At 41.0% G+C, this 17,102-nt stretch overlaps 1 protein-coding gene across 1 annotated transcript in view; it reads left to right on the forward strand.

Moving 5' to 3' along the window:
• The window catches only part of actn2b (actinin, alpha 2b), a 34,974-nt gene extending 17,978 nt beyond the window's left edge, over positions 1 to 16,996 (forward strand). Inside the window, exons 13-21 of the mRNA XM_080450208.1 lie at positions 7,733 to 7,841; positions 10,512 to 10,652; positions 10,794 to 10,976; positions 11,232 to 11,366; positions 11,621 to 11,800; positions 12,557 to 12,703; positions 14,432 to 14,497; positions 14,700 to 14,858; positions 15,772 to 16,996. Coding sequence (XP_080306334.1) covers positions 7,733 to 7,841; positions 10,512 to 10,652; positions 10,794 to 10,976; positions 11,232 to 11,366; positions 11,621 to 11,800; positions 12,557 to 12,703; positions 14,432 to 14,497; positions 14,700 to 14,858; positions 15,772 to 15,924 — 1,273 coding nt within the window. The 3' untranslated portion in view covers positions 15,925 to 16,996. The remainder of the gene's footprint in view (positions 1 to 7,732; positions 7,842 to 10,511; positions 10,653 to 10,793; positions 10,977 to 11,231; positions 11,367 to 11,620; positions 11,801 to 12,556; positions 12,704 to 14,431; positions 14,498 to 14,699; positions 14,859 to 15,771) is intronic.
• Positions 16,997 to 17,102: the final 106 nt, after the last annotated feature.

Raw genomic sequence — 17,102 nt, forward strand, 5'->3', positions numbered from 1 at the left:
TGTTTGCCAATGAGATTACCTTGTATGCCGTGACGGTATAATCTTTGTTAAATAGTGCATGAATGACACCACATCTCAAGAATGGAATACGTTTTGTATATTAATTTAACCCATTACAGAGCAGGGCGCAGTGCACGCTCGAGTGGAGAAATTCAGCCACTGCTGTTTTATAAAATAAAGCAGTCATGTATCCCCTGTGTCAAGCGAGCCGGCATGAGGGAAAATATCGGGGGACATAAGCTGGGGGGGGGGTTCGACGGTGACGTGATGGATAAAGAATAGATTGTAAATGTTAAAGTAATTTTCAGACTTTCTATTTAAGGGAAATTCAAGCTTACTCTATAGCAGGGCTACTCAACTTAAGATGGCTCAGGGGCCACTCAGCAAAATACCAAAAGTCCAAGGGGCCGCCATAAAAATTACGGTCCTATTTTGGATTTTTTGATTTTGTAACACATCATATTCTTTTCACTGTACCAGTTTATTTTGTCTGTATGTCCAGTGGCATCAGTTCAGCAAAAGCTAAGGTAACGCGCGCCCGGAAAAATGTGGGGGTCAAACCCCCCCAAAAACCCGAAATGCATAGAAAACTATGCATTGACGCACCTGTATGTATGTCTGTCTGTTTGTTTTTGAAAAATGTTTTAGCAACCCATATATTTGAACGGAAATGTATATTTTTATCCTGTGCTTAAAAATTAAAAAAAAAAAAAAAAAAAACATGAGGGGGCCGCCAAGACCGCGGGCCGCGGGTTGAGTAGCGCTGCTCTATAGTGAAGAACTACATGAAACATTGCATTTCAATAAACATCACTTAGTAATAAGGAAGTCAGAATAAATAGTGAACATATTAAATCAGATATTATACACATAGCTCTTCACAGGTTCAAAATGACGGACCCAAACCCTAATGGACCCCTGAAATTGGTTCCGAGATCCGAGTGGAGCCGACATAAAAAAAGAAAAAAGAAAGACGTACCCGGACGGCACCCACTATGTTATGGACCCGACAAACCTAAAATGCTGTTCTAACACAGTTGGTGAGATGTCAGCCACAGCCTACTCCATGCTGTAGCAGCCTACAATAAGATTGTATTTGCATGTTTTCACCTCGATTAATAAGGAATCGGATCCATGATCACACATGCCACGGTGCACTTTGATTCCACGGAGGTATAGTTAAGTGGGGGGACATTCAGGCCCTTCTGTGAGTCACGGGCCGCCGTAACACCACGTTTATGAGAGATCGCCTGGTAAGCCAGTCATGATCTGAACGTTTATGGAGTGATTGGTGAATGCGTAAACATTAATGGATGATGGCTGGTGTGTGATGGGATGGTTACCTATCTCCGATCTCCCGCTGAGGTCCCGGTGGCCCAAACCTACAACGTGAAGATCACCTGTGCCCTGTGCTCAGGTATGTAGCATTGGGTTTATTATATCCTTAACCCTTCTTGCTCATAACTCCAAGGACGTAGCTACTGTATACGTTTGGAGAGCTCACTCTCCATGAAAAGATTACAGCGGCGCCGGTCCCGACTCCCAAAAGTCCCCTCGTGTTTAAGTACTTGTATTGCCTAGGTCTGAGCCAGATCTGCAATTGTACAGATCTGAATGACCGTTAAAGCACTTGTTTAAATGGGTGAATGATTAAGCACCTAACTTATTACATTGCAAATATGTTAGATTGTTGCTATTATGTCACTTGGAAATATCTAGGCGTATCCATGTATGCCTTTACAAAATGTCATATTTTCACAGGGATTATTTATTAGTGTGTTAGATATACATTTTGGAGTGGATACATGTGTTCAGAGGCCTGTCAGACTATGCTGCACCGCATGTCTAAGATGTAAAACATTTGCGTACAGGTCCTGGAGACCTGACGTGAGATTTGAGCGGGCCGGGTCCTACGCTCAAGTCAAAGAGATGATGGAATGATAAATCCCGAAAGTTACGGTGATCTCGTCGTACGCCCTTTTTCAGTCTGAGCAAGTTTGATAAACTAAAGGTTCATCTAGGGTTCGGGCCGATCCAACCAATATGTCTGGGTCATAGTGTTTGGTGTATATGAACATATATGGGCATAGAGGGCATAGAGGTCGGATCTCTGACTATGGACAACCGGATCTCTGTATCTGTCAGTCCTTGTCCCTTTGATGCCCAGCAGCCCATATATGGAGATCGCTGATGTCATTAGTATATGCCCCCTTTTGTGCCCATATATGTTATGTTATAATATTCTATATTTATAGAATATGTACATACTTGTAAGTTTATATATATGAATTACTTTATTTCATTATTTGTTTAATTTGAAAGATTTGGTTTGTTTAAATGTATGCCATGTTGGTATATGAAAAAGGATGAGAAGACGCTGAAGTAAGCGGAACGAAGAGGTAGGATTGAATACGTTTTATACTTCATCCTACTCCTTTTTGAACATGAAGAATTACAGTTTTGTTGTTGCCTGAGAGGCTGTTTTGATTTTTTTTATTATGCATTTATTTTACATTTTTTAACTAATTTTAACATGTTCAAAATAAAGATTTCATTCATTCATTCATTCATTCATTGTATCAAAGAAGGAATGAATGAATACTGGGTCAAAGTGTCATTCCAATTCTGGGTCAGGTTAGACAACACACTCCATATTTAGGCATAGGCGTAGCTGCATTGGGCTGTGTCAGAGGTCCGTTTGCCGGCCGGCCGGCCCACCCTCCCATTAGCCAATTTGAATATAGGATGAGGGCCATTATCTCTGGAGTCTGTGATCAAGATGTACAGGTATCAGTCCGATTTCTCAGATTCCAATCCAATTGGCTATGACTGCCTTCCGAAATTTGCGCCTGGTAAAGACCTGCCCTTTTCTAATTTTAGCTTTGTTTGACAATGTACAGAGTTTAAGTGTTGACAAGCTAGATTGGAGATTGAATTGTGACGAAGTCCATCCATGAACCAGATTTAAACACAATGATCTAAAATATCATCCCTTATCTTTAAGATGATGATGACAATTATGAGTGCAATAAAAGTTATTATTTCAATTTTAATTGTCAAAATGTTTACTGGTAAAATCATTGTATTTTGCTGTATTGATGTCCTGCAAGTAAACTGCAATGTTATCCTTTATACTTTTTCAGTGAGTGAAGTAAAACTAATGAGCACAGAAAAGGTTCTTTGACTTTTCCATATTCAGTATTACCAATGACTTACAGGTGTCTGTAGTTACCTAATCAGTCTGTGATTGGACACAGGCTACTTGTGTTTTTCATAAAGGTGACTCAATGGCCCATCAACAGCACTTCAGCTCCCTGGCACAATGGCTGTGTGGCTTCTCTTGGGGTAGGATTGTTTTTCTTGTGCTCAACGTTTCCCTTGTATGTTTTTAACTTTTATATTGCTGTTGGACTTTCTGACTTTGTTTTCCTTTGTTACTGTAGGTGGAGCTTTGTGCTGCTGAGCTGGAATGTTTGTTGCTCGCCTCCAGGTTGGTACTTTTGAACTGACAGACATAATTCTCAGATTGGACCCATATAGGGGAGATCGGGGACGAAAGTAACACTTTTTGTATTTGCCTTCATAATTCACAGACTACTTGAAATATCCTAGTCATCTTTTGCTATAAGAAACATGTGTGCCCTAATTAATAACATTTTTAAGCTTTCACTAATAAGGACAAGAATGAAATATATTTGAATGCAATGAGTCACAGTGTTACGATTGGGGGCAGTTGTAACAGTGGTTGGGAAAATAAGTCATATTAACACACTTATCTCAAATAAAAGCACATCACTAAGTAATATGTATTTGTTATAATTTAACATATATACTTACAAATGTTTTATATACATAATTACTATTTGTATTTTTATTCAATTTATTTTTCAATTGTTTTTTCACATGTATGTCTTTTATTTAAATGTATTTTTACTTTGAAATGTAGTGACATTTAGTGAAATATGTTTATTCACTAAAGTATGTAATCCCAGACACGAAATCTGCTTGCATTGAAAACACATGTTACAATTGACCCCGGTCACTTTGTTACAATTGCCCCCGATGGGTCAACCATGATAAAACCCATATTCTAGCTAGAAACACCTATACTAGCATAGGCTGCTGATGTTAATTTGTGACCAATAACATAGAGATGCAATTAATCTAAGTTTAAATCAGCTGACATCTTATCTTAGACAGCAGAAGGAAAATACCATACACTCAAAAATGTATGTTTACACCTCAAAATCAGTTTTTTGTTGAACTTCTGCTGAGATGAAATTATCCTTCCATAGGCAGAGAGAGGACCCTACTGAGCATGTGCGCAAGAAGTCTCACCCCTCTAGCTTGTTCCTAATTAGAAATATTGAGTGTTACTTTTGTCCCCGGTCTCCCCCTACTGCTCTTTACAACTTTTAAAATGTAACTTTATTTCCCCCAGGTCCCCGAAGTTGGTATCCTTATCATCAAGATAAGCCAGTTCATCTTGATGTAAACTTCCCAGATATGTATTCACCATTTGGAGCGCCACATATTGCAGTGAATTTCCCAAGTCTGTATCCACCATATTATGAAGCGGAGGCACCTAATGTTAATGTGAACTTTCCAAGTCTAAGGCCTCCATCGCAGCCACATGGCGGAGAACCTGATTTTGATGTACACATATCAGCACCTCTAATGCCTTCATCAGGCCTGAGTGAGTTGAGTGCGATAGGTGCCATTGATGTAAACGTGGAGCCTTATCCTTCACCAGAACTACACTTTAAGCCGGACATTTCTATCCAAGTGCCAGCAGATGTGTTCTCATCAGAACCCGGTGACCCTGCGACTCACATTGATATACTTTTTGACCTTAATTCACAAAGTCTGCCACTTCTACCACCTGATGGAGTAGTTGATTGGAGTCGTTATGATGTACACATACCATTAAGTATAATGCCTTCACCCGGCCTGGATGAGTTTGCTACATTCGGTGAACTTGATATAAACGTGGGGCCTTATCCTTCACAAGGTCTACACCCTGAGCCGGACATTACTATACAATTGCCACCAAAACTCAGTGGTGGGGTGACTCACATTGATTTACACGTGGAGCCAACTTCACCACCAAGTTTACCACTTCTATCGGAGCCACTGTTCGTACCATACCCAGAGCCACCGGTTTATCCAGAGCTACCAGGTTACCCAGAGCCAGGTGTGCTGACTCAATTTGAAGTGAACTTGGAACATGGCAGTAATGAAGAGGAAGAGCAGAGCTCTGGGCTGCCTCCTGTGCCTTGGCTTTATTCAAGCTCTGAAGCTTCTGCACAGCCAGGAGGGACTCCAGAAGAGATGCTAGCTGTGTCTCCATTAAGACCAGTGCCACCCAGACCTCCATATGCAGGACGGTATGCTCACTTATTGATTGGCCAAATACCAGGCACCATCAGCCACTTCTCGACAGAGTACGAGGAGGGCAGAGACCATTGGAAAGATGTTCACTATGAGAGGTACGGTGTTCCCCTTTCCCCTCTTAGACCTGCCCACCATGCAAAGCACCACGGTCGACCTGCCCACCCTCCAAAGGGCACCGGTGGACCTGCCCACCCTCCAAAGGGCCCCGGTGGACCTGCCCGCCCTCCAAAGCGCCCCAGTGGACCTGCCCACTCTCCAAAGGGCACCGGTGGACCTGCCCACCCTCCAAAGTTCCCCAGTTACCATGCATCCAGCCAGAAGCTGCTTGACCATCCTGACACCTTCATTCCAGCTTGGTTTGAGAATGCTGGAAAGATGGATCTTGGTAAGCCTCTCTCTTCAACGATCCCCAGTGACTCTGTGGCTGGCCAGCTGCTTGATAATCCTGAAGCCTTCATTCCCGACTTCAAGTCAAAGAAGGTTCCAACTTGGTTCAATAGGGTGATGGCTTAAAGGTGTCTCCTGGTAATTCTATCACTATCATTGATTACTTTTTAATATGAGTTGTGACTACATTTACTATTTTATTGTGACTACATGTATTAACATCTCTCTTTCTCACCAGGTAATGATGCCACACTTGTGATTCTGCTGCCTACCCATCTTGGAAACTAAGAATGTAATAAATAACTTTACTGCCTTTAATCTCTGTCTGGTGACTTGATTTTTACTTGGTGATTTGATTGAATACTTTGTAAAAAAAAAAAGCTCAAGCACAGAGGTACAGATTTATACAAAAGGATGCTAAAATGATAACCCAAAAAAGACTATGGCTTATTTCCATTGAGGTCCTGTGTATTCAGTTCATCGAACTTTAAAGACGGACAAACCCTTTAATAACCCTAGACTGAGTTAATTGTATTCCCCCCTCTTCACGTGTTGGCAGGCTAGATAAGTTGCAGGTTCTGGGTGCAAGGTTGGAAGTGAATAGAATAATTTGGGTCTGTGTGTGCATAAAATGCAACAAAAAAAAATCGTATGCATTTAATTCATAGTCCCTGCTTTATAACTGGAAGCTAGCAAAACAGGCTTTGGCTATCCACTCACCAATTATCAAGGAATACTTGAGTGAATCTAATTCAAATCAAGGTCTTACCACAACTTTTTTTTCTTATGCTGTGACTGGTCAAGTTCTGCTTTGTGCAATGTTTTACCATTTCACTAAACTCCTCCAAATGGATCTGCTTTTGTTTTATGAATAAGTGTGTGGGGAATGTATTGTATCTGCAATATAATTACACTGCCTTTTATCAGTCATAATTGTGCTCTCGCTTTTGCCTTTCAGAAGTTAGTCTTTGACTTTTTACTATCAGTCATTGTAGCTTCAAATGTTACCCAGGGTAATCCCCAAGAACGTAGATTTTTAAAATAACCGTTTAAAGTTTGGCAAAAAAAAGTAGGCAAACTATTGGCTCGTGCAGTATGGAATTGTAAAATCCAACCTCACCAATTTGATTTAATCAATGCACCATATTTTGGCTAAACAGTACTGTTGCTGTTTTTACATGTCTGCACTATTCTATTGCATAGAGTGTTAAAGGACAACTTCACCCATTTTCAACCCATCTTCATTTAATTGGTCCTCACTAATGCTCATAATAAAATGGTACCCTTTTTTCCTACTCGGTCTGTGTCTCATAGGAGTACTGGACAGTCCAGAAACCCATCTACCAGTGACATTGTTAGGCAGGATTACTTTTTTCCAACAAGATTTCAAATGTTTATTTCGATTTGTATTAATGCGAGAACAATGACTTCTATTATTGCATTGCAACTTTGCAGGAATAGAAAGCCTACAGTTTCTATTAGCCTGGATTCCCCATCGATGTCACTGTTAGACGGGATTCTGAACTGTCCACAGCCCTCTGAGCCACAGAGTCGAAAAAAATTGTACCATTTATCATGCGCATTAGTGAGGACCAATTATATAGATGGGTTGAAAATGGGTGAAGTCGTCCTTTAACTGTAAGATCCCTATGCTTATGTTTACCATTGTAGATAGACTATATCATTTCAGTAGCTTATTGATTATTTTTGGGCATGTGTTTCAAGAAGTGGTTGAAGCTCACTCTGTAGACACAAAAAAGGGAACCATTTACTGAAGATTATTTTCCTTTGTGGACTTTACTGTAGCAATTGTGTTTATTTCAATACCTGCTTTCTATAGTTTCAATCCAGCAAAAGAAGCTTCTTTGGCTCAACACTCCCAGCACTTTGAAACGCTTGTGGTTTAACTCAAAACAAAGTTGTCACGATTTTATCACAATGTTTGTCCTAGTGAGCTGGACTATCACGATGTGGCTGCTGTGAACCAGCGCTGCCAGAGCATCTGTGACTTGTGGGACCAGCTGGGAACCCTGACCCAAAAGAGGAGAGAGGCCCTGGAGGTGAGGTTAACACTGATGGAGGTTGTTTCATTGGAAAAGTGTTTGGTTGTTCAGTTTGTTTGTTGGATATGGGTAACACTGAAAACAAAAAGGGGTGCTCAGTGGAATACAAATCTCCACCAGGAGGCATCCTCCTACTACCTCCCTCCATCACTGTGTCTATGCGGTGCATTTGATGACATTGTTGTAGCATTATGAGCATGTATGAAAAGGCACAGGGCCAGGCCATACTGGGTGATACAACTCTCATGAGGAAGCACACAAAAGAAATAAGTAATTGGAGAAAGGTCCCCCTAAATATCTGCTTTAAAGAATGTAGAGACCCAAAAATAGAAAGAGGTATGTTTATTAAAATGGGTGGCATATGATAAAGACTTTACACCAGCGAAGCTGGACTCTAGGTTTAAACGATGGAATCGGTATGGTATTACAGCGTACTGTCTGATTTCATCTTCCAGCTTCCAATACCTTGATAACCACAACCTAGAGAAACAGGATTTCTACAGATATTTGCAGTTAAGGCATCATTTTGACAAAAATATAATGGCTGAGAAAAGTTAAACAGACCTCATCAACATTTTCATTGATGCTTATAAAGGTAATACCACCCAAAAAATGTGTATCAAGAATCTATTCAAGTATACAGACCACTAAGAACCACTCCACTTTCTATGTTAAACTTAAATGGGAAAAAGAGGCAGGCATGACCCTAACAGAGGATGAATGGCTGAATATATGTAATGTACTATCCACCACTACTAGCTCTGGCCTTTGGAGAGAGTTCTCATGGAAGAACATGATTAGTTTCTTTATTACTCCAAGGAGAAAATACTTACAGAATGGTACACCAGAGTCAAGGAATTGTTGGAGAGATTGCTATAATACAATGGCTGACCACTTCCATATATTCTGGGACTGTCCAGTAACCCAAAACTACTGGCTAGAGATTGTATCAGATATCAACACAATAATGGGTTCTGAGCTTGAATGTACTTTTACCAATATTTACCTGAGTAACATACTGTACCAACCAAATTTAGCACTGCAGATAAGTACCTTCTCAAAATACTATTGGTAGCCAGAAAGAAGGCTATAACCAGGAAATGGCTGGACAAAAACCCACCAACAAGGGGGGGAGTGGATAGCCATTGTACAGAACATATACGAAATGGAGAAACTCACATATTCTGTAAGACTCTGTATGGATACATTTTATAAATACTGGTTAAAATGGATATTATATATGAAAATGGATATTCTGTGAAGGATCTTTAAAGATGTAGGGGTTCGAATATATATAAATATATATCTGTATGTAGGTACGAGTATGTGAATCTGCTATGTGTGGAGGTACATTGCATGAATTATATTTTTATATGATATACTTTTTTGTATATTTTATTACCTGTATTTTATTTCTCTATGTATGTACTTTCTTTCTTATATTTATTTTTTTCTGCAATATTTGGGAACCTGCTCACCACTGCTGTCAGCAGTAAAACATTGGAATATCTACTGGCAAATTACCATGGACTTTACCATCAAGGACAAACAAACTGAGATCTTTCTATAAAAGGACTGAAGTTGCTTTAGCTTAGGATCCATCTCCTCTGGACTGAATAGCCCACAGCATAATGAGTGTTAAATATACCTGAAATGTACTCATTTAATGTAATGTGATGCCCAACATGACCTGCCTGTTCTAAAAACAGAATAAAAGAAAGTAAAAAAAAAGGCAAGGGGCAACGGGGAAAAGGCTGTTATAAAGAATGCTAATCGTTAATGCCTTGTGTCAATTGTGTTTATACAGGGCCAGACACACAGGCGAAAACAATATCTGTCCCTGCCTTTGGCCTGGCGTAGAAAATAACTCGAACTAAGTAATGAGCCATAGTCAAACAGTGACCAACTAACAATTCTTCTCACATACACAGAGGTGGGAAATTCCACCATGATCTGGATGTTTGAGTGTTTTATCTATTCTAGTCAGCCAGTGGGGAGTTAACTGGAAAGGTTTTCCCCAGTAACTAAGGCTTTCCCATGTTATTCTAGCAAGTCCCCACAAGAGTGCAGTAAAATTCCATAGTAGCCTCAAGCGATGTGGCAAAATCTCACAAGATACCAAAGAAATGGTGAACAAAAATATCAATGCAAATGTCAGTAGATGAGATCTGAGCAGGAAATACATGACTCAGGAGGGGTAGATAATTGGACCCTCCCTCTAAGCGCCCTGACCCAGATAAGCAGGTAAAATGGGTGGTTGGAGGGGATAAAGGGGACATAGATTTACAGCACGTCTGACCAGGATGTGTCTGGCAGAAAGCCCACTAGCCACTTCCCTTGAGCCCCTCTGATCTGTGTGTGTCGTTCTGGACCTGCAAATGAGCGAGGGCCCAGGAACAGGGCCTAGGATTAGCCTGACTGACAGGGACAGCGTGTGCTTTTCAGTCTCCACTCCCCAACGCCCCACCCTGAGTGTAACGGCATCTCTAAAATGGCCTGGCCCTCCGTGGCCAAATTCGGTGGTCAGTAAGAGATTAGTCATTTCAATGATGAGGGGATGTTAGTCTTGGGGACGTGTGTGTGATTTGATGACTTCTCTGTGCTGTAGGTCCATGGCGTGAGCATGACAATGAACTGGGTTTAGTGTTTTGTTTCTGATTTTCGCAGCGGACAGAGAAGCTACTGGAGACCATCGATCAGCTGTTCATAGAATTTGCCAAGAGGTCAGCACCTTTCAACAACTGGATGGAGGGAGCCATGGAGGACCTGCAAGATATGTTTATTGTGCACACCATTGAGGAAGTACAGGTAGGCTCATTGACTATTATACAGCGTATCATTCTGCACAGCAAAATTGGGAGTGATAATTTAACTCTTCAGAGTGTATTCCTTTTTATAAATGCTCCCAAAAGAAGCTTTTCCTCATTCCAGTTATTTTGGTCCTTCCAGAGTTTAATCGCAGCTCATGAGCAGTTCAAAGCCACTCTTCCTCAGGCAGATGGAGAGAGACAGGCAATATTGGGCATCCACAGTGAGGTTCAGAAGATATCTCAGAGCTATGGCATCAAGGCCAACATCACCAACCCTTACAGCACTCTCACCACCGAAGATCTCCTCAACAAGTGGGATAAGGTACCGTTGGTTTTGAAACTCCCATGCAAACTCACATGCACACTGGTCATTTTGGTAGTTCAGTACAGATCAAGAACCTGGACAGGCTCGCCTCAAAACAAAGTGGTGTTCTAGTATATTTATTATTATTAGTCAGCACCCGTGTACAGTAAGCTGTAAAGTGCATTATCAAAATAGAAACACTTTACTGCTGGATGTATAGATAAATGAGTCAAGTGGCCAACTCAGAATTTACACTATTTATGCGTTTTGTAGGTGAAGAAGCTGGTTCCACAGAGAGATAGTGCTCTCCAGGAAGAGATGGCACGTCAGCATTCCCACGAGAGAATGAGACGGCAGTTTGCTGCCCAGGCCAACCTCATCGGACCCTGGATAACAGCCAGGATGGAGGTGAGTTTTCTCCATCTTATGCCTGATGTTTAATTGTCATGTGCTGTCTTGTGCACCGAAAATAGCAGATCTACAAGCTCGACTATTTTCAGCATATGGCATCACATCAGTGCAAAAGTAGATATTATATCACCCTTTATTCCAAAAAGGTATAGCAGTTATGCAGTATATCGTCAAATCAGCGTCCACTGTGATTATAATCCTATTGGTCCAGAATCATGACAATGCCTCCTCTATGTGTGCTCTCCTGACAGGAGGTAGGTCGCTGCGCTTTAGAGCTGGGCGGGACTCTGGAGGACCAGATGACGCAGCTGAAGCAGTGTGAGCACGTCATTGTCACCTATAAGCCCAACGTTGACAAGTTGGAGGGAGACCACCAGCTCATCCAGGAGTCGCTTGTGTTTGATAACAAACACACCAACTACACCATGGAGGTATGGGAGGATGGATATGATAGACCCTCTGACTAACACACACACACGCACGCATGCACACACACACAAACATAGGAGTATGGGGACACACAAACCTGTGTCTGTATCACAGCAATCCAGTGTCCAGTGTGATACTACATGTGCTTAGAGACTCACAACAAAAAGCAATTGTTTTTCTCTCAAAAAAGTAATATGAGATGCAAATAGACTTTTAGACATCCAATGTAAATGCACAATACAATACACAGTGTTCACTTTGTATCAGACTGTTCAAGTGCGATCACATACTGTATGACGTTTCGATTCATTGTGGATCTTAGTTAGGTGGCGTGAGGATCAAAACGTTGTCATATTTGATGGACAAGTCTAATACCTAACCCTAACTTGAACACAAGTTTGTAATTTTGTCTGGGTGGCGCAGCAGGGGTAAAGTACACGCCCACCACTGTGGAGACTATGTGGTGCCTCCGGCTTGGCCCGGCACGTCAATGAAATTGGCTGTGTTCACTGTTGGGAAGTCGGCAGGGGATTGTGTTTTTTGTCGCTGCACTAATGGCTGGCTGGGGGCTGCTCAGCAGGGTGTTAGTTGGCTTCCGTTATGTTCTCTTTGTCAAACAAATCGCTGTCGGGCGAAAATAAGCTGCTGGTAACTGGTTAGCAGCAACAGGGACAGTGTTGTACTAAATTGCTGAGAAAATAAAAAAGGTGTGATTAAAATAATAAATACAGTTATCCTGCCTGTCACCACATCAACAGCACATCCGTGTGGGCTGGGAGCTGCTCCTCACCACCATCGCCCGCACCATCAACGAGATCGAGACCCAGATCCTGACCCGCGACGCCAAGGGCATCAGCCAGCAGCAGATGAACGAGTTCAGATCTTCCTTCAACCACTTTGACCGGGTACAGTGCAACACTCGAGTAGACCCCTTGAGCTCCCTTTTCAGCTATACTGTATTAAGCGCAGCATTACAGCCTTGTGGGTAGCAACACAGGTCTAGAGAATGGAAGGTCCCAAGTTTGTCGCCCAAGGTCTGACCTTCTGTGGCTACTGTTATGTATTTGACCCTGTGTACCTTGCCAATAACATCTTGTGGATTGGGACTGACAAAATAATAACACAATGGCAGTAGTTATTATTGTACTGTGCAGTGGAATGCTATATCTAATGCTATATCTATCTTTAACTTTGAGTGTTTTCGATCTTATCACTTTCCTATAGCTTTTATAGTTTTCTTGTTAAAACGCATCCATTCTTACCAAATCTTTACGGTTTGGACTTTAGATTGGTGGAGACTAGTACTGTAACGATATGCTTAAAGGAGGAGTTCACCCAAAAAATTACTTATTTTCTATCAATTACACACCCCATGAAGCCTTGATTTCATGGATTTATTTTTGTTTTTGTGGCATTGACAATAATTTGATGACCGTGTGTATTTCTGGTAGGAGACACAAATAATCTACTTTGTGTCTCCTACCGGATACATTAGCCGGTAGGAGACGGGAATCAAATTATTAGCTTAGGAATGCGACAAAAACAAAAAAGAATCCATGGATTCAAGGCTTCATAGGGTGTGCAATTGATAGAAAATAAGTCTTTTTTTGGGTGAACTCCTCCTTTAATACCACTAACAAATGAAAACCTGTAAGGATTATCCTGTCAGCAGTCACATAAAACATTACAGAGATTGCAGCACTGTCTGTAATAATTCCATGTAGGCTAGAGTAAACTAGAGGCCATCTTTTTATGTGACTGTTTATGCAACTTGGTGTAGCAGGAGGTTACTATCTTCATGCATTTCCTGCATTATTAGCATTTCTTAATACCATAGTACATAACGCCTTGGCACCTTAAATGTATTATAGAGTATGTGCTGTACTGTGTAGTAGACAATGTGTATGTGATTATATGTTCTGTATGTCTTTGCTACCCCCCCCCGCCCCGAAACACATGGCACTCAGTTTACACATGCATTTGTGCTGAAAAGACTACAATGGAAATACGTTTTTTGTCCTTTTGACAGATACAGTAGAATACTTTTTCGTCAATAAAAACGTTAGTCAACATCAATAAAAGTCCCTCCCCCCACACACACACACTTCTTCATCACAACTTCATTACATGCAGTTAACAAATACTGTGATGTGTTGGATTTATATTATATCACATTGAGAACACACAGGCAGAGACAATAAATGAAAACAATTTCTGGCTCCTGTCAGAAACTTGAATATTTTTTTGATTGATGACAAGATATGAAAGGTATTTCTATAAGTAGATTTAGTTAAGGATTCATTAAGAAACGGTCTGGAAAGTGAGTTGTCATGATTTTGTGCAAGATGTTTTACATTTTATTTTTGACTACCTCAAAGCAAAGGGGTTCCAGACCCCAGGTTGGGAAACACTGTCCTAAAGTATATCTTTCTCTCTCCTTTCCTTTGTGTGTCTTTGGTGATGTTTGCTGGTGTTTGGGATGGTTGTTGTTGCCCTGTGTCTGTCTGCTTGTGTTCTTCCTATCTGTGCTAGCGGTGCTCTTCCCTGTGTTTTGATCCCACTACCTTCTTGCTCCTCTTACCTGATGTCCTGTATGGTGGCCGCTATGTGATGTGTTACCCCGCCAACTATAGAAGAAGAATGGTGCAATGGAAACTGACGACTTCAGAGCCTGTCTCATCTCCATGGGTTATGACTTGGTAGGGTACTTGATTCACTATGGAAATGGAGGGGCTATTGTGAAGTTATTGGCATTTACTTTGTTTTCTATACACATTATCTTCTTACCTGGCCTCTCTTTTTATGTATTTGTAATGACTGATGTTCATATACAAGTTACTGTATGTACAAACTTGGTCAGTGAAAAACTATTTCACACCTTTGTTTTGTTCTTTTTCTAAGGGAGAGGTGGAGTTTGCACGTATAATGCTACTGGTCGACCCCAGTGCCACTGGCCTGGTCTCCTTCCAGTCATTCATTGATTTCATGACCAGAGAGACGGCTGAAACGGACACCGCTGATCAAGTTGTGGCATCCTTCAGGATCCTGGCAGCTGACAAGGTGTGTTAGTTTGTCTGTGGACATTCGACTTAAAGGACCATACCAATTGTAGGGTAGGCCTATGGTTAGTCCATTGACATAGGCTCAAAGTGTACTTGACACTATTGTGTCCATTTTCCAAAGCACATTTTGTTTGAGTCCACAGCGACCACAGCCTCCGTATTCACCCAATCCTGCCCGTGTGCCCTTCTGTTCCCAGAAATCAAAATTAAACTGAAAGAAAGATATTTTATGGCATTCCAATAATCCATACCATTTTACAGCAGAACTTAACAGTGACATAGTGTTTCAAAAGACTGGAAATACTTCCAGCAGTGCTTCCGAAAGTGGCAGGAACCTCTTTTTATCTGGCAAACAAGGTGCACAATGTTGTAGAGGTAGGTCAAATATCTGGTTCACATCATCAGGGATGACCTCTGTGATGATGATGTCCAGAGACTGTACTGTAAATTGTATGCACAAGCCAACATGTTATCGCGTACATTTTATGTGTGCTGATGATGTCACGATCGCCAAAGCTTACTGTACACCACTGCATACTGCCCACTTGTGGTGCAGCTACAGTAAAGGTAAATATAATACTGTTGTGTTGTCCCCTGTATTGTCTTTTATATGGACCTATTAGAGTCTGAAATAAAGATTGATTGATTGCATCTGATTACTTTGAACAGGACAGCAGATAATAATGTACTGTATGTACGTAATTAATGCTAATCTAAGAACATTTTGATCAGCCCTTGTAGTATTGAGATGGTTTATGGAAGACCTGTTCAGAGTAGAGCGGCCAATGTAGTTTACTTCCATTTTGGGATTTGTGTCACTACTGCCCTCACAGTGCTACATTTTGACCGTTACCGCTAGAAAATCTGATATTTTCAAAACAGTGTTCCTGTCATGTTCCTTATCACCACAGCCCTACATCCTGGTGGAGGAGTTGAGGAGAGAGCTTCCCCCAGACCAGGCGGAGTACTGCATCATGAGGATGCCTCCTTGCGCTGGAGCACCACCGGGGGCGCTAGACTACACCGCCTTCTCCACTGCCCTCTATGGAGAAAGCGACCTCTAACACCCACTTCCAGACTATCCCTCACATGTTGACCCCTCCAACCTACCTGTACCACATGTGTGTGTCCTGCCCCTCTATTTTTAAATTAAATCAAGAAATTATATGAAGAGGGGAGGAGTGTCACATAAATGTTTCATAAAATATGCTTGTGGCCATAGCCATTAGATTCCTGTTTTGTTTGTCTCTCTAGACTAGGCAGTAGTATGTCTGCACTTATGTGCATTGTGGTGTCTTGGTCCATACCTCCTTTTCTCCATGAATGACATGGTCCCAAAAATACACACGTACTGTGTGTATTTACAGCATTATTTTACATCACATTTGATCTTTTCTAGTGTGGTACAGTAATCACATACATTTGTGTAACTGTATTTCAAGAGAAGCTATAGTGCAAAATGTACCTTAGAAACAAATAGGCTACATCATTTTGAAATCCTCATATACAGCAGGGGAATAAGACTCTGAATGTGTTTTTTCCCCACACTTCCATTCGGTGCCTTTGTTTGGGAATACAGGATATTAAAGGTCTTTGAATTGCAGACAGTTCATTAGCCAAGAAATTTTTCACGACATGTTCCCAATATTATAAATATTCATTGATATCCATAATTATTATAATGCTGGTCAGGCTACACAGTAAAATCCTCAGTGTTAGTTCAACTCTGGAGTGTGAAAAATTGACCATTATGAGTCCATATTTAGGATACTGAGGATTTCCCTGTGTATGTGTTGGCTTTCTGTGTGTTTGGTGACAGTAATACTCAAGACATTTACATATTGTGTAATGTCACACATGCAACGTTTTGAAAATAAGTGAATATGGTGTCAGACTGTTCCGTGCAGGTGACCAGCTCCTGCTACATTTTAGTACAAAGCATTAATGTATCACACATTTGGGCAAATCATTAACAAAAGTGTTTTGAATATTTTCTCATACAATGCCAGTCTATGAACCATTAAAGACATCTATAATGTTATGGAAGGTGACAGTCAATGGTTTGAATGCAACAAATAAAGCATAGTCGAACTGTTTATATATGATCCATATTTGCCTCAGATGCTACAGATTGTTAATACTATTTGCCCCAATGTACCACAGTAACCATAGAAAATGTTATGTTGTGCTTTGGTATACATCACATCAGACAGAGAGACAGAGAAAGATCACCCTGTCATGG

Source organism: Gymnoscopelus braueri (assembly GCF_963280865.1).
Source record: "Gymnoscopelus braueri genome assembly, chromosome: 14".
NCBI classification, from domain to species: Eukaryota; Metazoa; Chordata; class Actinopteri; order Myctophiformes; family Myctophidae; genus Gymnoscopelus; species Gymnoscopelus braueri.